Source organism: Leuciscus leuciscus (assembly GCF_965113295.1).
Source record: "Leuciscus leuciscus genome assembly, chromosome: 15".
In the NCBI taxonomy this organism is placed as follows: Eukaryota; Metazoa; Chordata; class Actinopteri; order Cypriniformes; family Leuciscidae; genus Leuciscus; species Leuciscus leuciscus.
The window spans coordinates 41,937,167-41,961,832 of record NC_138739.1 but is presented as its reverse complement, the minus strand read 5'-3'; the positions used below and the strand labels follow the sequence as shown (position 1 = coordinate 41,961,832).

Here is a 24,666-nt window from a genome sequence, read left to right as displayed (position 1 = left end):
ATGGGTTGTAAAGTTGTTTAATGTTAATCGGCTTTATAAAAATAATACTAAAACCAAGGCCTTGAGCTTTTTCACAAAAGGGGAAAAAAACCAACATGTTCAGCCCGACCAACATGCAAAAGCAAAATACAAATGTGTGTTCTGAAAAAATATGAAATGAATCACTTATTAATTCACTTTCAGTGGAAAAACCTGAAACCGTTTCATTTCTCTCGTATTATACAAAAGACAAACTGAGATTTTCAGTTGTAAACGTGTTGAAAACTATCTAAACACACACATTGGGTGTTCACCAGCCCCCGAAGCCTCCCCTGTCGGGGCGATACGCGTCTCTCTGCCAGTTCTGGAGGAACAGAGAGCTCTGGATCTGCTGGACGCCGGTGCCGAAGCGAGCCGCCCACAGGCCCGATGATGCAGACCCGTGAGTCGAGCTGTTCCACGCCATCTGCATGTTATTAGGCAAGAACCCGCTCGAGCCTGGAGGTCCCAGCAGTCCCAGGCTGTTCAGAAGCGGGTGTCTGAGTCCGACAGCACCGTTGTGCGACGCGAACCTTGGGCCGGTCAGACCCATGGGTATGGGTCGATGTGTGGCTGACATGAAGCCAGAGCCCTGCAGTCCTGGGTAAAAACTGTCCATGCCATATGTAGGCGTGGGAAGGAAACCACACTGGTTCTTGACCAGCGGCTCCGAGGAACCCGTCCTCGAAACACTGCTCCCATTGGATGCCGGGCCTGAGCGCGTGTCTATGACCGAGATTGGGCTGGTTTGCTCCCAGGGCTCTGGACTGTTCATCACACTGCTGGCGCTCTCAGGGATTGGTGCAGCCGTCGGTGTGGCTGGTCTGAAGACGCACGCTGATCCTCCTCGATGGTCCACATCACCACTAGCTTCAACACGAGAGGCCACGCTTCCAGGAGTCGGGACGGCGGGTTCGGTTTGGTTGGAGGTCTCCGGGTGAGCCGTTGAACTGTGGGTTTCCGAGGAGAACTGAGGATAGGAATCTGACAGATCGCCAAGGCCGAGGAAGCTTTGATGAGGATCGACTCGGAAAGAAGTTTCTAAAGCTTCGCCTGCGTCGGACTTGGCGAGCATCTTGGAAGCCTTGAACTGAGAGATTGCTTCGCTGAGAGCTTTGAAGTCTAACTCTTTGGGCGTCTCGCTGGGGTCTGCCCGGTGTTGAAGAGCGGGGTCAGAGACGGGAGGGAGCGGATCCGCCGCCAGGGACGGCTGTTGCTCTGTAACAACATGGCTCAACATAGCGGTGACCGCTACACTGTTATCTGAAGAGTCCTGGTCCGAGTCCATGGACATGCTATCATCTCTCACTACAGGGACAAGAGAGAGGTTACAGGCCATCAACAGTCAGAACTTCACATCAGGAGACACATTTCAATGGCAGTCAATTGGTTTTGAACCATCATTTTAATCAAATATTTCAATTCGGTTCTACAAAATTATGACCCTCTAAAAACAGATTACAGACATTTATTCCTGATAAGTGAGTGATGAACAGATTATAGCATTAAATGAGGATTCTGGTACACGATGACAACTTTGGGCTTGACTGACAGTTTTAATGATTTTAATAATCATTCCTCCAAACTCAATACATGGGTCTGTGCGAGTATAGTCATCCCTGTATGACTCAATGTCTATTTGTGTTAATGAGAGGAAACCGCTTCAATCCCAGAGTTTCTCCTGGCAGAAGTCAGGACAGCCCTGGACAAAACACTGACCAATGATGTGACTTGCATCTACATAAATTTCAATAAATCAAGTGACTGAAAATGCCAAGAAAAACCCCACATACTTTATATTAAGACTCCTTTCAACAGCCAACAGGCTCTAAACACAGGACGGCATGAGGTCACGTATATGATGTCAATTGAAAGACTCGAGGGACTCTAAAATGGTAACGATCAAGTTTGTTAAAACGACTTGGACACATGACAACAAAACAAAACAAAATGGCTGCCAGCATGTTGGTGGACAAAATAAATAACATTCAGATTCAAAATTAATGGCCAATATTTATACTGCAAAAACAACTTTACGAACCACAAAATGAATTATAATTGGTTTAAAACATGTCCGTTATAGAGAGGAATTATCGTGCTAAGCGTTAGCATCGTCTTCTGCTTTAGTTCTGCTAAATCTGCTAATCTACCATAAAATACATAGAGCAAGTTTAAAGAAAAATGGAGATAAAGTTTTATCAAAATACATTTATTGGAAGAATTGTATATACACATTTGAGATTTTTTGCTAACCAGATACAAAAGATATTATTAATGCCAGTTCACTATAGTTTAGGGGTTATTTCTGTTTTGGGTTTTTGGTTGTAACGGTTACAAAGTTTTGGTTACAAATACAAATACACTTTTCTGTATTTACACACTAAACACACTAGAAACTTTTACATCTGACTAATCAAAATCTTCAGACAACGGTCTTCACACCTGCAAAGGGTTACAAACACACACTCAAGAGCCAAACAGAGTCAAAACTGGCTTCTGACAAACGAAACAAGTTAAAAACAGCTGGCTTGTTTAGAGCGTTTTGAAACCTGGCGCATTTTCTTCCTTAGTTTGGTTCGTTAAGGTGACAGGTGAACTCTGTTAATGCAAGTCTCCTCGTTGTTGCCCTGTGAAAGTGAACCAAACCAAAGAATAAAATGCCACATGATAACAGTTTAAGTCTCTATTTCAGAACAAAGCAAAAGGTCTACTAAAGAAAACTTTAACATCAGTTTATCGCCACAGATGTATCTAGGATGCCGTGTTTGTTCTCCTCTAGAAGTCTGTGAACACTTCATATCTAAAGAGGCTATATTTAAGAATGTTTATGTATTAATTGCTTTTTTGTTGCCAATGTGTGAACAGCTTGTAACGAAACCTGGCTTTTTCCCATCAAGTCTTTCACATAAAAATGGAAGGTAAACGTGCGCTCCGAGGGCTTCTCTTTCAGTCCGCTCTGTACCGTTCACTCGCTCCGCATGACACAATGACTTAACAGTGCAAAGAAAAGGATTCATTAAACTACAGTTTCACATAGCCAGATCTATAGTGTAACCGTGTCATTTTAACTAATGACACGGTTACGGTTCCGTGTCACGGTTTTGATTGACGGGCAATCTGACCAATCATAATCCACCATCCGCCATTTTGTCAGACAAAGCAGTCAGGAGAGTTAGTAGATTAACGTAAGTGTACTGACGTCTTTCCACGGTTTAAACAACATTTCTTCTTATGTTCATTCATCATTTGATGCTATAAATACAGAAGGAAGAGATGATTGGTTCATGAGCGCTTTAAGCGGCTCTACAGCGATCTGTCAGACACAAAACCATATTTATTGTTTAAATTTCTTAAAAAAAAATGACCAAATTTGAAAGTTGAGACTTTGACACCACAGTGAAAGACGAGAGAGACTTAGGTTACTTTTGATACGAAACCGTGTCCTCTCTGCTCAACGCTGTAGTTTTCACCGCGTGAGAACATGACGTGCGGCGGGAGAGCGGCTTCTTAAGTGAAGAACGATAAATAACTTCGCCGTGAGTATAATCAAGGCCTTGAATCACGTTCAGTCTCTTGTGCTCGCGAGTGCAGTTCACTTAACGGCCAGCGGTGGCGCTAATAACACGGGTTTCTGAATTCTACATATAGCCACTTTAAATACCAAAATGAATATATTAGGAAGAAATTCACAACATTGGCTCATCTCGTATGAAAACATTTTAATCCTGTTCTTATTGGGACAAAAAATATAAATGATAAAAAAAATATATGACACAGTTTCAAGGTACTAAAAAATGTGACATTCGTTGGCTAGTGTGGTTCATGGTTTTATTCAGCGGTGAGTTTATACAAAAGACCTGTTGATCCCAAAGGAAAACAAGATTTCTATTGGGTGTTCATCCAAGTCTTTTCCTCTGCCTCGTCTTCTATTTTGGCTGTTATCACGGCATAATGCCACTGTGTGATGTAGAGCTGTTTTTGTTCAGTACCTCTTTTAACTTTCAGAAAACACCATTTTGTCCTGTCATTTTCTATTTTGAATGTTCATCAGTTCATTTCCTTGACTTGTTTTAGCTGGCCTCGCCTCTATGATGAATAATAAAGGTCGCTCTGGATCACGGTGGCCGCAGACCGACTGGGAAACTCATTTAGAGACGTGTAGTTTGATGTTGTCAGATGGGTTTACCACAGAATCACTTACATGACGCTGGATCAGGAGTGGGGTAAGTCTCAGCAGACGGGCTGGCCACGCTTTCTCCACTGGCTAAACTGCTTATTACAAACTTTACGTCTTCAACATTGGCAATAACGATGCCACTGCTCGAGTAGTGCGGGAACATCTCAAACTGGAAGCCTGTTGGACAGGATTTAAACAAACATTACTTTCGTCATAAGCAAGATTCCAGAACCATAAATCAGGCTTGAATTTACAACTGATAAACACACTACATAAAAACCTTTTAATAAAGCATTTATCTGCAGCCTCTGGTTCCTAGAACACTAATTATCTAAAGCAATACGGTCAGAAAACCATAGTTATACAAATGAACAAGATCAATCTTGCATTTATTTCCATTCCGAGTGATGGAAACTGATGAAAAACGTCGGGTTTAAAAGATTCCTTATCCTGAGGCTCCCTCAAATACAATCTGATCTATTCTAAAAGCACACAAAAGCCCAACGTTACACCGCAGAACATTATATGTGAGTGTTGTGTGTAAAAAATAACCAGGTGATGTCATTATAGGATGGGGATTATTAGGAGGCCATGACGGATAAGGGCCGATGGAGGGAATTTGTCCAGGACTTGAGTTACACCCCTACTCTTCTACGAGAAGTGCCATGGGATTTTTAAAGGATTAGTTCACTTCAGAGTTTACATTTCCTGATCATTTACTCTCCACCACGTCACCCAAGACGTTCATGTCTTTCTTTCTTCAGTGGAAAAGAAATGAAGGTTTTTGAGGAAAACACTCCAGGATGTTTCTCCATATAGTGTCTTCAATGGGGTCCAACGGGTTGAAGGTCCAGATGTGAGTTTCAGTGCAGCTTCAAAGTCTCGACACGATCCAGCCGAGGAATAAGAGTCTTATCTAGACAAACCAGCGGACATTTTATAGCAAAATATAAACATTTATATACTTTTTAACCACAAATGCTGGTCTTGCACTCGCTGTGATGCGCCACACATTACGTAATCACGTTGAAAGGTCAAGCGTAGGTGGAAGAACAGAACTAGGTTTACAAAACAAACGTGCAAAGACTTTAGTCTTAAAAAAAACTAAAAAAACAACAACGATGTCAGACGATTTTGAAGGTGGATACATTTTTGAACCGGAACACGCTTGACCTTTCAACCTGATTACGTAATGTGTGGCGCATCACAGCTAGTGCAAGACCAGCATTTGTGGTTAAAAAGTATATAAATGTTTATTTTGTTATAAAATGTCCGCTGGTTTGTCTAGATAAGACTCTTATTCCTCGGCTGGATCGAGTCGAGACTTTGAAGCTGCACTGAAACTCACATTTGGACCTTCGACCCGTTGGACCCCATTGAAGTCACTATATGGAGAAACATCCTGGAATGTTTTCCTCAAAAACCTTGTGATGGATTTTTTAATTAATCAAGTTGAATTAATCAACTAACATTTGTTTTTCTTGCAGGAACGACATTCATATGCTTTTAAATGTTTCCAAACTCTTTGGGGAAAACTTGTGACTGAGTATGTATGTGTGTGAGTTTGTGTGTAGAAATAACAGGAAGGGGAAGTGAAACTAGACAGATGGCAAGTTCTCAAACCTTGTAATAAGTAATCACAGAATTAGAGTTTGCTTGTGCCAGTGACAGAGGGAAAAGGTTGGGGCTTTTGAACCAATTGAACCAATCATATTGAAGGTGACATGTTAGTCTTATTTGTTTTCTCGATTCTATAAAAACTGTTGTATCTGTGTTATCTGGTGGGATTCTCAATGGAATTTGTCAGTTCCTCCGGCCTTGCTTCTTGGGAGAGATTCCCTGAGAACTGCTCGGGAAGATCTCCTGGCCGTGATTAAAGCATTTAAAGGACATTTGCTTGAGTCTGTTTGTTAGTTTAGGAAGCTAGTTTAGGGAAGCAAGATAGTTAGAGTAAGACTCGGCCAGTTGTCGACTGAAGACACAAGAGCTAGAGTATAAAGGTATTGGGTGTCGATTAGTAGACGCCCCAGATAAAGGTATTGTTGTCGATTTGGAGACGCCTCAGGTAATAAGATCAATTGGGTGTCGATTTGGAGCCGCCCCAGATAGTTAGGTTAAGGGAAAAATCTACGACAACCTTCATTTCTTTTCAACTGAAGAAAGAAAGACATGAACATCTTGGATGGCATGGAGGAGAGTAAATTATCAGGAAATTTAAATTCTGAAGTGAACTAATCCTTTAATGACCACGGAGAGTCAAACCGTCTCAGAATGACGGACTCATACTGACGGACACAGCCCTACTTAAAATGCAAAGCTAGTTCACTAGGTTTAGGAACAATCACACAGTACACTCAAAAAGGTCTAAGAGCACCTGTGAGAAATATCAGGTGTCGTTGCTTGATGAATCTCGCTTGCAGATCCACTAGACAATCGAGGTCCGGAGCTCTTCGTGACGGAGTGTCACACTCGTGGTACGACAGGATCTCCACGATATGTCTCTTCTCATAAGCAGTGAGGATCTCGTACAGGTTCAAGGCGTCCGCTTTGAGCCTGGAGACAGAGAAGCAGCACATGGTCATGGTGAGATCCTGCAGCGTGTCAGCACTGTGTGAACGGGTCTGGAGTCGAACCTGCTGTGCTCTCTGAGCTTCTTGTGTGATTTGAAGTGTATCCTCCACCTCCAGGGGCTCTGAGGAGAGTTCAGCTGCTCGATGTGCTCAAGGATATCCCGAAGCTTCTCTGAAAACAGACAAACAGCTTTGCTGAAATGCTTGTTCAAGTTCAACAAACCTAATCTCAATAATGAGCCTAATCTTCACGGTACTTCAGACCGCGGTGGAAACGCAGACAGCAACAGGTCTGGTGGGGAAAAGTTCCTGGGACAAATTGGGATGCACGGCTATGCACTTGCTTGGACGCCTGGGAACACGCTGAACGAGCATTACCTGCTGTGATGACGGCTGGATTCAACACGTGCTCGTCGGACACGATGAAACCCCCGGACTGGAAGAGCTCATTGTAGGTGTGGTTCTGGATGTCACTCAGGTTGTCTACGCCAGCAAAGCTCACAGACGGATGCTTCTTCAGCGAAACTAAAGAAGGGATCTATGGGTATAAAACACAACATCTGTTGTTTCAGTTTATGGTTCCCAAATTCAACGAATCCGTTTTGAGTGCTGAGCTGTGACGTACCTTGTGAACCTGAGTGGCGATGTCCATATTCGGGATGATGACCAGTAGTTTATCTTGACTATTGCTTTTTTCAAGGAAACCCTGAGGGTTACACTCCAAATCCCCCAACTTTTTCAAATATTCCTGTAACAATCGTCAGTACAAGGTTAGTATGCTTCCCGATCTCTGGGCAACTTGAGTTTAAACATCCATCTCGATTCGTTTAACACTTGACAGTCAGTTTCACCAACACTGAAGCTACAATTCCACCTTTGTTCAAGTGAAAAGGCTACGTTCAGACTGTCAGTCCAAATCCGATCTTTGTGCATATCCGATTGAAATCCGATCAGATTTAGCAAGCAAGAACGGCCAAAAATCACATGAAATGTGTAAATGTCACTATCTCGCGATACAAAAATGCAACAATACGTCTCGTGGATAGTGACTCTGTATTGTGTATAATTCACCCAAAACTGTGTGAGAAAAAATTCAAGGTTTTAGAGTTAGGGTCAGTTCTACATTAAACTAATATATATATATATATATATATATATATATATATATATATATATATATATATATATATAAAATGTTGAATATAATGTATAATAATGCAATGGGGGAATATTTGTGTGTCCTGATAATGCCAAATGTCTGTTACCAGTAAAAAGTGGCCGACATTATTTTAAATAGGCCTATATCTAGTTAGTGTCAGAGTGCAAACATGTTAGTCTAAAATAATTCTGTATTTTCATCTTCAGAATGATGAATATGTTTATGCTGGTGTCTCTATTGTCCTGTGCATTGGTCCATTCATATTCATTTACACCCACAATGTAATACCAAATTTGCCATTTTAATCAACAGTAAATTTTTTGTTAACCTTTTAATACTGTACACGTCTTAGAGTATCGCAATAATATCATATCGTGAGTTCAGTATCGTGACATGAGTCATGAGGGTATTCCCCCACTGCATTATTATATATAGGCTATATATCCAACATTATAGTTTAATGTAGTACTGGCACTAAAACTCTGTAAACTTGAATTTCTTCCTCACACAGACATTTTATTTTGGGTGAACTACACACAATACATATTGTCACTATCCACGATGCATAGTTGCATTTTTGTATTGCGGAATATTGTTACACCCCTAATGCCTACCAATGCTATTAGCATCCGACTTCAGGTGGAGGGTACTAAACACAGGTGGAGGGGCACTAAACACAGGTGGAGGGGCACTAAACACAGGTGGAGGGGCACTAAACACAGGCACTAAACACAGGTGGAGGGGCACTAAACTAAACACAGGTGGAGGGGCACTAAACAGGTGGAGGGGCACTAAACAGGTGGAGGGGCACTAAACACAGGCACTAAACAGGTGGAGGGCACTAAACACAGGCACTAAACAGGTGGAGGGGCACTAAACACGGGTGGAGGGGCACTAAACAGGCACTAAACACAGGTGGAGGGCACTAAACACAGGCACTAAACACAGGTGGAGGGCACTAAACACAGGCACTAAACACAGGTGGAGGGCACTAAACAGGCACTAAACACAGGTGGAGGGCACTAAACAGGCACTAAACACGGGTGGAGGGGTACTAAACACGGGTGGAGGGCACTAAACACGGGTGGAGGGCACTAAACAGGCACTAAACACAGGTGGAGGGCACTAAACACAGGCACTAAACACAGGTGGAGGGCACTAAACACAGGCACTAAACACAGGTGGAGGGCACTAAACACGGGCACTAAACACGGGCACTAAACACAGGCACTAAACACAGGTGGAGGGCACTAAACAGGCACTAAACAAAGGTGGAGGGCACTAAACAGGCACTAAACACGGGCACTAAACACAGGTGGAGGGCACTAAACACAGGCACTAAACACAGGTGGAGGGCACTAAACACAGGTGGAGGGCACTAAACACGGGCACTAAACACAGGCACTAAACACAGGTGGAGGGCACTAAACAGGCACTAAACACGGGCACTAAACACAGGTGGAGGGCACTAAACACAGGTGGAGGGCACTAAACACAGGTGGAGGGCACTAAACACAGGTGGAGGGCACTAAACACAGGTGGAGGGCACTAAACACTGGTGGAGGGCACTAAACACTGGTGGAGGGCACTAAACACAGGCACTAAACACAGGTGGAGGGCACTAAACACAGGTGGAGGGCACTAAACACAGGTGGAGGGCACTAAACACAGGTGGAGGGGCACTAAACACAGGTGGAGGGGCACTAAACAGGTGGAGGGGCACTAAACACAGGTGGAGGGGCACTAAACACAGGTGGAGGGCACTAAACACAGGTGGAGGGCACTAAACACAGGCACTAAACACTGGTGGAGGGCACTAAACACAGGCACTAAACACTGGTGGAGGGCACTAAACACAGGTGGAGGGCACTAAACACTGGTGGAGGGCACTAAACACAGGTGGAGGGCACTAAACACTGGTGGAGGGCACTAAACACAGGTGGAGGGCACTAAACACTGGTGGAGGGGACTAAACACTGGTGGAGGGCACTAAACACAGACACTAAACACTGGTGGAGGGCACTAAACACAGGCACTAAACACTGGTGGAGGGCACTAAACACAGGCACTAAACACAGACACTAAACACAGGTGGAGGCCGGGCACTAAACACAGACACTAAACACTGGTGGAGGGCACTAAACACAGGCACTAAACACAGACACTAAACACAGGTGGAGGCCGGGCACTAAACACAGGCACTAAACACAGACACTAAACACAGGTGGAGGGCACTAAACACAGGTGGAGGGCACTAAACACAGGTGGAGGGCACTAAACACAGGTGGAGGGCACTAAACACAGGTGGAGGGCACTAAACACAGACACTAAACACAGGTGGAGGGCACTAAACACAGGTGTAAAGAACAGCAGAAATCACTTTATACTGAAGTGCCCATCTGTACCACACTCTGAAGAGCAATGGTGTGGGATTTCCTCACACAATGGACACACACTTACCTTTATTTCCCAGCAGACGTCGCTCTCCTCCTCCTCATTGGTGGAATGGATGTAGAAGTGAACCGAGTTCTTCTGAACTCCTTTGAGGATCTCCACCAGGTTACTGATGACCTCTGGCTGCAGCTGATGGATGATGGAGCTGAGCGCGTGCTCCATCGGGACCTCTTTAGCGTGTGTGTGGGCCATCGGGACGTCTTCAGCGTGTGTGTGTGTGTGGGCCATGGGGAAGTCTTTAGGGTGTGTGTAGGCCATTGGGATGTCTTCAGCGTGTGTGTATGTGTGGGCCATCGGGACGTCCTCAGCGTGTGTGTATGTGTGTGCCATCGGGACGTCTTCAGCGCGTGTGTGTGCCATCTGAACCTCCACAGTCTCCGTAGTCTCAGCCAGCGGACCACCGTTCATCTCCGGTGAGCCCTGAGGAAGAGTGCTAGTGCTGCTGGCTTCCCGGATCTGCTGGCTCTCCGAGTCCTGCTCTGACGGCCACAGCGTTCGGGGAGGTTCGTGGACATCAGGGTCAGGCACACTTGATTGGTGTGGTGTCACTGAGTCCGGCAGGGCACTAAAAGGGGAACACGGTCTCAGATACGACTCAAAAGTGTCCGGTTTAGTGGTCGAAGGCGAGGAAGCACAAGGATTAATGCTGGAGGATGTATCAGGGACATTTGAAGTAACTTCAGTTGCAGAAGTGGACGAAGACACGTCTTCTTGAGCTGAACGCGACTGTCCACTGGCACTCTGGGAGTCTATGAACATCTTCAGGCTGTCCCGGAAAGAGCTGATGTAGTTGGTGACAGGAAAGGGTGTGTTGAAGTTTGAGACGTAATCAGAGAGTGGCAGAACTGGAGTCTTGGGCGCTCCTCGCGAGCCCTGAGTGCTCAAACAAGACACGTAATAAATGTGTCTGTTCCTCAAGAGCTCCTCGACCTCACTGGAGAAGCCGGAGATCTGCTCGTCCACTATGAGGTCGACACCACCGCTCGAAGCCAGCGCAGGGGCTTCGTCAGCAGGAGCGCGGCTCTCAGGGGCCTCCGCCGGAGGGACGGGCTCGTCCTCATCCGCTGCTCCGGTCTGATCCTCCGGGTCCTCCGCGGTGTTGCTGCTGTCGGGCTGGTAGGCGGGGGACAGGTCCTTCTTGTCCGGCGTGGTGTGTGTGGACACAACCGGGCTCTGGAGGAAACGGGGGTCTTCAGGATAGTCCATCTGTCTCTGGGAATATCTCTCCGTTTTCAGACCTAAGCGAGCAACTTAGAAAATTAACATTCTAAAAACTGTAAACAACAACGTACATGAATTGATAAACTATAAAATGTAATCCTCAGCAAAGATGATGTTTTTAAGTCAACCAAGTCACCTTTATTTATATAGTGCTTCTTACAATACAGATTGATCCTTAAGACCAGAGGTCATTCAAACAAATTAAGACTCCCTCCAAATCTCTAGCTATAAATGTGTCTTTCAAGTGGAAATGTGCTGAAAAATCTAAAAAAATCTTAGTTTCTCTTACGGCCCTGATATACTAAATCAAAGAACAAACTGGAGTGACGTCACTGCGAACAAAATCATGCCAAAGTGAAGTTTGTTTGGAGTTTGTTTTGGGAGTTTGAAACCGCTTGAAAAAAGCAATCTTTCTGGAAGGAGTGACACAGAACTTCCCCGTATATCAGGGCCTTTACAGTCTTTCATATTTCATTATGTCAGGACTTGTAGAGTGTGTGACGAAACCATCGGCGGAGTGACTACGGTCACGCACACTGACTGGCAGAAACACAGCGACATTTCTAAAACGGGAAAGAGCTTTGAGATCGACTGTACAACTGAATTTGACAAGAATCGGAGATATATTTTTTTACAGACTTCTGAAAGCTACAGAACAGAGAAGCAAATGGATCCTGTAATTCACAGAAACAACTGGATCCAGGTAGAGAAACGTGGATTTGCAGTTATCAGTTTGTGTCAATATGCTGAATTTAGGGGTAAAATCATACCCTAGTATTGTACATATTGTATATATTTAATTATTTAACATAAATATGTTATATATTGTATTGACAACTCATCAATTAAATACAGTATTTACAATCGTATATTCTGCATAATTGGATGTTTTTAAATAAACACTGACAAAAACTATACAAGTTTTAGTGCTGGACGATATGATGATATATATATAACATTGATATGAGTGATCACCCGATTTAGACCTACCGATATTGCATTTATGTAAAGCGTTCACATGCAAATTTGATTTATTTCCTGGCTGCATATCAATATCCATGGATCACTGGATCTTTAGTAAGTTGTAAGGAACACTATATCGAGTCCAACCTTTAGTTTAATGAATTATTTTACCATAATCGTCTGTTTTACTGGCGTTCCACAGTTTCCCCTGTTAACTCCAGTCACACAGCAGCTCTTCTGCCACTCAGAAGACTGTCAAGGACTGTGTTTCAGCATCGACAATATATATTCACGCCCCTAAATGTGACGCAAAACAAAACTAATTGTGATTGGCTGCGTTACATGTCAGTCAAACGTCGTCTTGGCTGAATCTTGGCCAAGAAAAGCTGCGATAGAGTCCAGAGCTTCTGCGCGCGCGGAATGTAGGTTGGTTACGCAAGACTTATGCATTCCCTCTATTGGCCTTGTTAACTTAAAATGCATAACATAATAATACAGACTGTAAAAAACAAACGTTTTTGCTGATATGAACTTGCAAGGTCATTCTGAGACAGGTGTGCCGCCTCGTCCTCAGTGCCTGTACCTGTGATGGGGATCAGCACCCATGGGATGGTCTTCTCCCCGAGCAGGTTAACGCCGCGCTGCTGTCCGCCTGAATCTGAACACGGGCTGAACGCTTCTAAACTGCTCAGGCTTCCGGCCGTCTCCTCCTGAAACACAAACTCAGCATCAGCACCAGACCGGCTTTTAAACCACATCACTGGAGAAATGCAGACTATCCTAAAAAGAAACAATACTTCGGCTAGATGTGAAACTAGCAGCTGTTATTTAAGTAAAGAACATACACCAGGTGCAGAAGTATTCAGACATCTGCTCCTGTGTTTCATCTTTATATTTATTAAATGTTTGCTGGTGTAAAAACTGATTACTTATCACTCCACATTCACCAGAACAATGGCTTATAATATAGGCCAGACTTACTTAACCTAACCTGAGAATAATACATAAATAGAGTTAAGATCAAAGTACACACGTGAACAGTGAAGGTGTAAACGCTGAGTTGAGCACCCTTATCTACCTCGAGACCGTCGGTCCTCTCGGGCTCCTCCTCGTCGATGAACCTCTTCCTCAGGTCGATGTCTCGGTCCGTGGGGAGGCCGAGTCTCAGCATGCTGTCGAACAGAGCGGCGTCAGAGATGTCCTCGCCGTCCTTCATCTCGGAGTCCGCAGGGGACTCGGAGGACACCCGGGTCAGGTTGTCGATCAGCTTGATGACCTCGAGCGCCCCGTGGGTCTTGTCTTTGCGCAGGTCTGTGTCGAGACTGCTCTTCCCGAAGCTGTCCAGCATCTTCATGACCTTCAGCGCACTCTGAGACTTGTCCTTCCTCAGGTCCGTGTCCTGAAGACCACAAGTGCTCAGGACATCAGAGAGATGAGGAGTGGACTGCCTCTCGTCCGCTGAGAGAGAGAGAGAGAGAGAGAGGGAGAGGGAGAGGGAGAGGGAGAGGGAGAGGGAGAGGGAGAGGGAGAGGGAGAGGGAGAGGGAGAGGGAGAGGGAGAGGGAGAGGGTTAATGACTGACACCTGTGACCAGCCTCGCAAATAACAGGCTCTAAAATCAAGACAAGGAATGACACTGCACAATAAAACTATATATATATATATATATGTGTGTGTGTGTGTGTGTGTGTGTGTGTGTGTGTGTGTATATACAGGGGTTTGATATTAACTGTAATTAATTGTGCTAAATGACAGATTTGTCTTACACAAACTTGTCTTACACAAACTGATAATATATAAATTAATTAAAAGTGCTGTTTTTGGATGAATAAACTTGAGAATTAATATTTTAAAGGCTCATTATTATGGTTTAGTATCTACTGTATCGCAGAACAATGTTAGTAGAACAATGTTAATATGTTATTATTACATATAATATTATAATATTCAGTTCTGAAACCAACCCCCCCCCCCCCAATATATTAAAGTAATTCAATTAATATCATAAACATGCGATTAGTCGACTAATGGCTTATGCAAATGATTACCAGGAGAATCTTTGGATAGGGCAGCCCTAACAACAGACACATCTAATAAGGCAATTATAAAATAAAAAATTGCCCCTAAAGGTACATACGAATCAATTCCGAGGGCAAATATTTCTCCTTTATGGAGATGTCTGAATCACAAGTCAAACGTACTGTCAAAAGCGAATCTAATGCTGTCGAAGCCTCTCAGTGGCCGCTCCTGATCTCTGGAAGAGTCTACCGCTCGGACGGCTGACATCTTCACGTCGATGCTTTAGACCCAGCTGTGCTCCTTAACCTCTCGAGATGAGTTCTGATACTGGGACATTCTCTGTTCTCTGTCTATTTGTGTGTGTATCCTGACATTGTTAAGCACTTTGGTCAACTGTGGTTGCTTTTAAATGTGCTATACAAATAAATGTGAACTTGAACTACACAGTGCAGACACGATTCAGAAATGAACCTTTGCACTGACGAAAGTAAAAACTGCATCTTCATTCTTCATCTACTCCCCCAGATTACCCAGAATCTCCTCACCTTCCCTGAGTTCTCCGCTGGGTTTGTTCCTCTGGCGTTTTGCGGGTCCTTCGGGAGCGTGGGGCTCCCCCTTCCTCTTCTCCGGGGCCTCGGGCGCTCCCGCGCTCCCCTGCGAGCTCTTCTTGTTGAGCTGGATGAGCTCCAGCAGCTCCTTCACTCTCTCAGGGTTCTCCTGAGCGCTCCCGGCGCGCCCCAGCTCCTCCACCGCCGTCTTCAGGCTGCCGTGGGCCAGCGTGAACAGGCCCGGGCTGTAGATGTAGGGCCGCAGGAAGGGCTCCCAGCTGGTCTTCTGCCGGGGAGCGGGGAACAGCTTCTCCCGCACGTCCAGCTTGGGGTCGTAGTCGGTCCTGACGCGCTGCACGGGTTTGCCCAGGCGCAGGTTGGTGAGGTATTCGCACACCGTCTGCTGTACACAGGCGCTGGGGTCGGCGGGGGGGTCAGCGCGAGCCTTGCTCAGGGCCGAGTGAAGGGCGGACACGAACGACTCGTGCTGGGGCATGACGGGACCCCAGCGCTCGGAGGACACGGGCCTGCAGGGAGCCGATGCTTCACAAACACAAACACATTCACAAAATATTAACATCAGAAAGAAGATTAGCATGTATACCTGAGCCTGAAACATACTCTACTGCAAATATGAAAGTGTGTGTGAATGCCATGTTTCCATTTAAAGTTGTGAATTTAGCTTATGCAGCGTTGGAATATGGCATAAAACATTTGCTAATGAAGCAGCGTTTCTGTCATGTGTTCAAGAGAACAAAGCTGTCACTTACTGGGAGATTCTGTAAAAATAAAACAAAGAAAGTTGCTGATATCGGGGAAGACACTGGCTCTTTTATCCTCCATCATAAATGCCAGACGGAACGCAATAAACGCTGTCATGGTCTCCTGAAATGTCTAAAATTATCATCTATAGATTCTAAAAACGTGCATTAAAAAAATCTGCCAACAATTGAGCTGGAAACAGTTTTTATCACTGGAAATTGGAAACACTTTTAAGACATGCTCATAAACTACGATGGAAACACATTTACAGAGTAAATCTCTCGATACGCAACAAACTCCGGTGACTTTCCCTCAGCAGAGGCTGTGATTGGATAACTGGACTAACCAGCGGACCAATCACATCGCAGCATCTCAGATGTTGGTGTTTCTGAAACGCCGGAGCCGAAGTGTGTGATCAGAATGATTCGGTTTAATTCCCTCCAGAAGCGTCTCACACAAGTGTGTTCACAAACACCAGCATCCCAACGCTAGAGATCATGACAGCGGTTACTGAGTTTAGCCTGACGCTCTGAGACACACTCATTTATGATGGAGGGAAAAGAGCCGATTGCAGAAACTCACAGCGCCAGGAAGTGATGATTTTGTTCTCTTGAACACATCAAATGTTTTATGCCATATTCCAATTCTGTGCATAAGTTACATTCACAACTGGATGGAAACATGGATATTGGTACTGGTACCAACTACTGAAATGTCTGTATCATTATGACACTAGTTTGAAGGGAAGCTCACTGACCACATTAGCTAAAATAAGATAAACAGTGTATGTTTATGATAATATACATGATTGATAACATCAGTTTAACAGGACAGACATTTGAAGTTAATACGATCACTTCCCTGAGTCAAAGAAATATGTTAAACGAATGAGTTATGCAATATTTTGGCCAAGCATTCGCATCTGTGTTTGCATTAAACATGTTTCTGGCTTTAAGAAGGTTCATGTCAGTTTAACAGTGTCTCCAGATACTCACTGCTCTTCAACAGCTCGCGCTTCTCTCGGTAAATAAAAAGTGCTTGTATACACGACATTTTCCAGCCGCCTCGCCGCTCTGTAAAATCAAAGACATTTGAAATATTTCAGAGATCGACTAGTTTTACACTGCCGTCTCACCATCATGAGATCATACCGCTTGAGTTGGCCATCTGACTGGCAGAGAGCAAGAAGAGAAAGCCTCGGTCCTTCACCATGTTCACCAGCACCTGCAGAGACAGAGAGCAGTCAGCTCGTGAACGGCAGCCACATCATCAGCAGGAGTCGACGCTCGTGAACATCATCAGCAGGAGTGGAGGAGTGCAGGCCGCTCACCAGACCCTGCTCCTCCAGCTTCTGCAGCAGAGCGCTCAGACTCTTCGGGGACTTGTCCTTCTCCACCACGTCGAACAGACTGCAGAACATGCCACTCTTAGACACTGCCAAAACAAACCACACACATTACTCACAGTATATTATCCTTCCTCTACTCAATGCAACTTTAACATCCCTACAGTAAATGTGCAAAACCACACAAATAAACCTACACATCACTAAATAATCACATGTGCTGAAAACTCAACCGCATATCGTGACACATATCCCTAGCGCTCTACCTCACTTTGACTAGTTGGCATTTTTTATATTGTTGACATTAGGGCCACACTATATTGCGTCGCAGTGTCTAAATACATAGCGATATGAGAAAATACAGGGATGTTCACCAGATGACTTCAATAGTTATATTTGGAAAGAATACCATATCTGCATCGGCCGACATATGCTCATTTTTAATGTTATTGTTATTGGCCCAATGAGACAATTAGGCTGACATATTAAGGCCAATATATAATAATAATAATAATTATTATTATTATATAAGCGCATCTACAGCTCGATGGTGTTTTAAGCCCCCAATGGCTCCTTAGAGGCAGCTAACCCTACCCTCAACCTTAAACCTACCCATCCCCTCGTTGCCTGGAAGGCGCCGTTGGGGGCTTAAAACACCACACACCGCATCTACAATGGAGTTACAGCTTCATGACTAGCACAGACAAGTTTGTGTATTTGAAATTTGAAGTTTATTTTGTGTATATGATCTCATATAGGATGCGTTTGGTTAAGACTTTACGCAGTAGTAAAGCGGTGATCATCTTTAGCTTCAGTGCAACAGCTCAAACAGCAGTGCACAACATCAATAACTATGACTGAGACTGCGAGAAACATTATAAAGAGAACACTATTGTAATAAAACGTTGTGAATTCTTTGGTTTAGTTTCTGTGTTTCAATGTGTTGTTACGGTAAGAGCGCATCCACAACAGGAGTTACACATTCTGACTCGCACGCAACTTAGCTCAAGTTCACCTGTGCATTCGCATCATTTTGTGCTGATATAAGTTGTAATATTAAGTTTATGATGTATATAAATATATGATTAATCTCATTAGGATGCGTGTCATTGAGTTAATTAACCCTCTAACAAAGTTTTTCAGTGTCCCAGTGTTCATTCAGCTCTTCAGCGTCACACACACAGCTCAAACAGCAATGCTGTCATTTCAAATGGTAATATTAATTTTAGATTTTGTTGTTGTTGTTGTTGTTGTTGCAAAAACATTAATGCATTATTAATTATAACTAGGACTTTCATTTTTCTCGCATTATTTCATCAACAATATGGTTTAAAAATGACATTGTCATTATGTCTGTGTGGAGACTATTCCATTTTATTAATCCATGAGATCTGCATTTTCATTCTTTATACGCAAGTAATGTTGTCCAATGACTTGACTGCATTATTTAGGCATCATTTCATTGCTTTGTAAGAAATCTCTCTCTCTTTCTAAAGAAAGTTTGTCATCGGAGTGTAAAATTAATATTAAAAGTTAAGGAATCTTACTCTGGTTCACTCTAGGCTACTGTACTGTACAAGTTTGATTTAAGTTGAAGCTTGAGACATGGATTTTAAAGGTGAGACTTTTGTTTTTATAATCAGGCTCTCAAAAATTTCATCAAAATTTGGATTTAGATTTATCGGCCAATATATCGGTTATCGGCTTTAAAATATAAAGAATTATCGGTATCGGCCAAAATGTCCATATCTGTGCGTCCGTAATCCTTCCAGGGCTGAACGATTTGGGAAATGGTGTACTCTACAATAACGAAAACCAACCTCCAATCTCTTTACCGGAGCTCACATAGGGCACATTCCCACAGTTTTTGACCAATTCAATTTAAAATAAATGGTAATAATTACATTTTTATAAACAATACATTAAACAATAAGAAATAATGCTAAAGCATTATGAACTAGGCTGAACCTTCATGGCTGCCGGTGTAGATGCTCCAGGAGAAGAGTGAGGACGGGATCTTCTGCTTCACCTGCTGTAGACTCATCACTTTACCAATCTCGATCTTCTCCGGCCTGAGACAACAACAGCTGATCAGTGACGGCACACGCACACTGTTACCACACACAGGCGAGGGACTCACAGTTTGTACGGCAGGAAGGGCTGAGAGAGCGAGCGAAGGCAGGCCTGGTACACGTCTCTCCCCTCGTTCACGAAGTGCCCTCTCCACACCGTGTAGCTCCGCCGGCCTGTCGCCACACCGAGGAGAAGGAGGTGAGCAACACAAGCACTCCAAACACGCATGCTCTTATGTTTCCCCATTCCACCAAAGGTGAATTTGAAGATTTCTTCCATACAGGTTCATTAAGATCCCCTTAAGGCTAGTCATTCCCCTCGGCGGCCATCTTTGACCAGCCTCTCGGTTAAACGGTTAAACCTCATATTTTAAATCACCAATGAAATCTGACAACAACCGTCTCATTAATGTAGCTTCAGCTTTTCATTTGGAAGGCGGGACTTATTCCACGTTGCACTTTCTCCTATACATCATCATTTGACAGCACTGCATCTGACTTTCACTATCACATTAACTCCTACAACAGCGAACCTTATAAAGACTGAATCGTGAATAGCTGGAACTTCAACTCATTTACAGAACCACATATATATTTTTGTGCTGTTTGCTTTTCAATACCGTTTTGAATGAGTTTTTTTGTGCGTTTATATAAAATCACAAAAGGTGCTTAGGTTGCTGGTTTTTTTACTTATTGGTTTGATGGCCTAAAACAGATTTATAATGATCATTCCCTCAGAGAAGCAGGTGTTTGTTATAGATAAACTGTAGATTAACTGTTGTACAGGAGTTGCTGCTGGATCTCACCTCTGCTCGTCGCTGACGGCTGGCTGTTGGACCTGAGGAACACACACACACACAATCTCCGTTACACTGCAGTCTGAGAGTCTCACACACACACACACACACACACACACACACACACACACACACACACACACACACACACACACACAGTCTGTTACACTGCAGTCTGAGAGTCTCACACACAGTCTCTGTTTCACTGCAGTCTGAGAGTCTCACACACACACACAGTCTGTTACACTGCAGTCTGAGAGTCTCACACACAGTCTCTGTTACACTGCAGTCTGAGAGTCTCACACACACACACAGTCTCCGTTACACTGCAGTCTGAGAGTCTCACACACACACACACACACACACACACACACACACACACACACACACACAGTCTCTGTTACACTGCAGTCTGAGAGTCTCACACACAGTCTCTGTTACACTGCAGTCTGAGAGTCTCACACACACACACAGTCTCTGTTACACTGCAGTCTGAGAGTCTCACACACACACAGTCTCCGTTACACTGCAGTCTGAGTCTCACACACACACAAAGTCTCTGTTACACTGCAGTCTGAGAGTCTCACACACACACAGTCTCCGTTACACTGCAGTCTGAGAGTCTCACACACACACAGTCTCCGTTACACTGCAGTCTGAGAGTCTCACACAGTCTCCGTTACACACACAGTCTGAGAGTCTCACACAGTCTCCGTTACACACACAGTCTGAGAGTCTCACACACAGTCTCTGTTACACTGCAGTCTGAGAGTCTCACACACAGTCTCCGTTACATACACAGTCTGAGAGTCTCACACAATCTCCGTTACACACAGTCTGAGTCTCACACACAGTCTCTGTTACACACAGTCTCCGTTACACTGCAGTCTGAGTCTCACACTCAGTCTCCGTTACACACACAGTCTGAGAGTCTCACACAGTCTCCGTTACACACAGTCTGAGAGTCTCACACAGTCTCCGTTACACACACAGTCTGAGAGTCTCACACAGTCTCCGTTACACTGCAGTCTGAGTCTCACACAGTCTCCGTTACACACACAGTCTCCGTTACACTGCAGTCTGAGAGTCTCACACACACACACACAGTCTGAGAGTCTCACACAGTCTCTGTTACACTGCAGTCTGAGTCTCACACAGTCTCCGTTACACACACAGTCTGAGAGTCTCACACAGTCTCCGTTACACTGCAGTCTGAGTCTCACACAGTCTCCGTTACACTGCAGTCTGAGAGTCTCACACACACACACACACAGTCTGAGAGTCTCACACAGTCTCTGTTACACTGCAGTCTGAGTCTCACACAGTCTCCGTTACACACACAGTCTCCGTTACACTGCAGTCTGAGAGTCTCACACACACACACAGTCTGAGAGTCTCACACAGTCTCTGTTACACTGCAGTCTGAGTCTCCACAGTCTCCGTTACACACACAGTCTGAGAGTCTCACATACAGTCTCCGTTACACACACAGTCTGAGAGTCTCACACAGTCTCCATTACACACACAGTCTCTGTTACACATACAGTCTGAGAGTCTCACACAGTCTCCGTTACACTGCAGTCTGAGAGTCTCACACAGTCTCCGTTACACACACACAGTCTCACACAGTCTCTGTTACACACACAGTCTGAGTCTCACACAGTCTCCGTTACACACACAGTTTGAGAGTCTCACACACAGTCTCCGTTACACTGCAATCTGAGAGTCTCACACACAGTCTCTGTTACACTGCAGTCTGAGAGTCTCACACACAGTCTCCGTTACACTGTAGTCTGAGAGTCTCACACAGTCTCCGTTACACACACAGTCTCTGTTACACTGCAGTCTGAGAGTCTCACACACAGTCTCCGTTACACTGCAGTCTGAGAGTCTCACACACACACACACACACACACACACACACACACACAGTCTCTGTTACACTGCAGTCTGAGAGTCTCACACAGTCTCCGTTACACACAGTCTCCGTTACACTGCAGTCTGAGAGTCTCACACACACACACAGTCTCTGTTACACAGCAGTCTGAGAGTCTCACACACAGTCTCCGTTACACTGCAGTCTGAGAGTCTCACACACACACACACACACACACAGTCTCTGTTACACTGCAGTCTGAGAGTCTCACACACAGTCTCCGTTACACACAGTCTCCGTTACACTGCAGTCTGAGAGTCTCACACACACACACAGTCTCTGTTACACAGCAGTCTGAGAGTCTCACACAGTCTCCGTTACACTGCAGTCTGAGTCTCACACAGTCTCCGTTACACTGCAGTCTGAGAGTCTCACACACACACACACACAGTCTGAGAGTCTCACACAGTCTCTGTTACACTGCAGTCTGAGTCTCCACAGTCTCCGTTACACACACAGTCTGAGAGTCTCACATACAGTCTCCGTTACACACACAGTCTGAGAGTCTCACACAGTCTCCATTACACACACAGTCTCTGTTACACATACAGTCTGAGAGTCTCACACAGTCTCCGTTACACTGCAGTCTGAGAGTCTCACACAGTCTCCGTTACACACACACAGTCTCACACAGTCTCTGTTACACACACAGTCTGAGTCTCACACAGTCTCCGTTACACACACAGTTTGAGAGTCTCACACACAGTCTCCGTTACACTGCAATCTGAGAGTCTCACACACAGTCTCTGTTACACTGCAGTCTGAGAGTCTCACACACAGTCTCCGTTACACTGTAGTCTGAGAGTCTCACACAGTCTCCGTTACACACACAGTCTCTGTTACACTGCAGTCTGAGAGTCTCACACACAGTCTCCGTTACACTGCAGTCTGAGAGTCTCACACACACACACACACACACACACACACACACACACACACACACACACACACACACACACACACACACACACACACACAGTCTCTGTTACACTGCAGTCTGAGAGTCTCACACAGTCTCCGTTACACACAGTCTCCGTTACACTGCAGTCTGAGAGTCTCACACACACACACAGTCTCTGTTACACAGCAGTCTGAGAGTCTCACACACAGTCTCCGTTACACTGCAGTCTGAGAGTCTCACACACACACACACACACACACAGTCTCTGTTACACTGCAGTCTGAGAGTCTCACACACAGTCTCCGTTACACACAGTCTCCGTTACACTGCAGTCTGAGAGTCTCACACACACACACAGTCTCTGTTACACAGCAGTCTGAGAGTCTCACACAGTCTCCGTTACACTGCAGTCTGAGAGTCTCACACACACACACACACACACACACACACACACACACACACACACACAGTCTCTGTTACACTGCAGTCTGAGAGTCTCACACACAGTCTCCGTTACACACAGTCTCCGTTACACTGCAGTCTGAGAGTCTCACACACACACACAGTCTCTGTTACACAGCAGTCTGAGAGTCTCACACACAGTCTCCGTTACACTGCAGTCTGAGAGTCTCACACAGTCTCTGTTACACTGCAGTCTGAGAATCTCACACACACAGTCAACGTTACACTGCAGTCTGAGAGTCTCACACACACACACACACACACACACACACACACACACACACACACACACACACACACACACACACACACACAGTCTGTTACACTGCAGTCTGAGAGTCTCACACACACAGTCTGTTACACTGCAGTCTGAGAGTCTCACACACACACAGTCTCCGTTACACTGCAGTCTGAGAGTCTCACACACACAGTCTCCGTTACACTGCAGTCTGAGAGTCTCACACACAGTCTCTGTTACACTGCAGTCTGAGAGTCTCAGTGTCTCACACACACACAGTCTCTGTTACACTGCAGTCTGAGAGTCTAAGTTACACTGCAGTCTGAGAGTCTCACACACACACAGTCTCTGTTACACTGCAGTCTGAGAGTCTCACACACACACAGTCTCCGTTACACTGCAGTCTGAGAGTCTCACACACACAGTCTCCGTTACACTGCAGTCTGAGAGTCTCACACACACACAGTCTCTGTTACACTGCAGTCTGAGAGTCTCACACACAGTCTCCGTTACACTGCAGTCTGAGAGTCTCACACACACAGTCTCCGTTACACTGCAGTCTGAGAGTCTCACACACAGTCTCTGTTACACTGCAGTCTGAGAGTCTCACACACACACAGTCTCCGTTACACTGCAGTCTGAGAGTCTCACACACACACACACAGTCTCCGTTACACTGCAGTCTGAGAGTCTCACACACACACACACAGTCTCTGTTACACTGCAGTCTGAGAGTCTCACACACACACACACAGTCTCCGTTACACTGCAGTCTGAGAGTCTCACAGTAAGAGTGCAGGGGAGCAGGTGAGTACCTGAGGGGAGCGAGAGGTTTGGGCACAGCCGTCGAAGTCTCTCTGCTCTTGAAGTGATACGAGACCACAGCGTACGGACACACGTGCCTCGGCCTGGACGAGATCTCGAAGTCCACATACTCGTAGAAGTATTGCTGTGAACAAAGAACACACATGCGCTTGTGATCATTTGATCAAGCCGTAACACTTTACAATAATGTTCATTAGTTA

The 24,666-nt window shown here is 44.9% G+C and overlaps 1 protein-coding gene across 2 annotated transcripts in view; it reads right to left on the bottom strand.

Annotated features, from left to right (window-relative positions):
- Window position 1: 1 nt before the first annotated feature.
- Window positions 2-24,666, bottom strand: part of tasora (transcription activation suppressor a) — a 37,028-nt gene continuing 12,363 nt past the window's right edge. Inside the window, exons 7-23 of one of the 2 annotated variants that reach the window (XM_082139710.1) lie at window positions 24,457-24,590; window positions 20,114-20,145; window positions 19,376-19,481; window positions 19,204-19,307; window positions 17,221-17,324; window positions 17,042-17,114; window positions 16,886-16,963; window positions 15,126-15,671; window positions 13,641-14,020; window positions 13,146-13,272; window positions 10,385-11,616; window positions 7,391-7,513; window positions 7,144-7,303; window positions 6,829-6,937; window positions 6,570-6,748; window positions 4,220-4,372; window positions 2-1,326 (exon numbers count right to left, since the gene is read on the bottom strand). In XM_082139710.1, the coding sequence (XP_081995836.1) occupies window positions 290-1,326; window positions 4,220-4,372; window positions 6,570-6,748; window positions 6,829-6,937; window positions 7,144-7,303; window positions 7,391-7,513; window positions 10,385-11,616; window positions 13,146-13,272; window positions 13,641-14,020; window positions 15,126-15,671; window positions 16,886-16,963; window positions 17,042-17,114; window positions 17,221-17,324; window positions 19,204-19,307; window positions 19,376-19,481; window positions 20,114-20,145; window positions 24,457-24,590 (4,677 nt within the window). In that variant the 3' untranslated portion in view covers window positions 2-289. Of the gene's footprint in view, window positions 1,327-1,350; window positions 2,646-4,219; window positions 4,373-6,569; window positions 6,749-6,828; window positions 6,938-7,143; window positions 7,304-7,390; window positions 7,514-10,384; window positions 11,617-13,145; window positions 13,273-13,640; window positions 14,021-15,125; window positions 15,672-16,885; window positions 16,964-17,041; window positions 17,115-17,220; window positions 17,325-19,203; window positions 19,308-19,375; window positions 19,482-20,113; window positions 20,146-24,456; window positions 24,591-24,666 lie in introns of those variants that run through there. The other variant, XM_082139711.1, reaches the window with a different exon arrangement.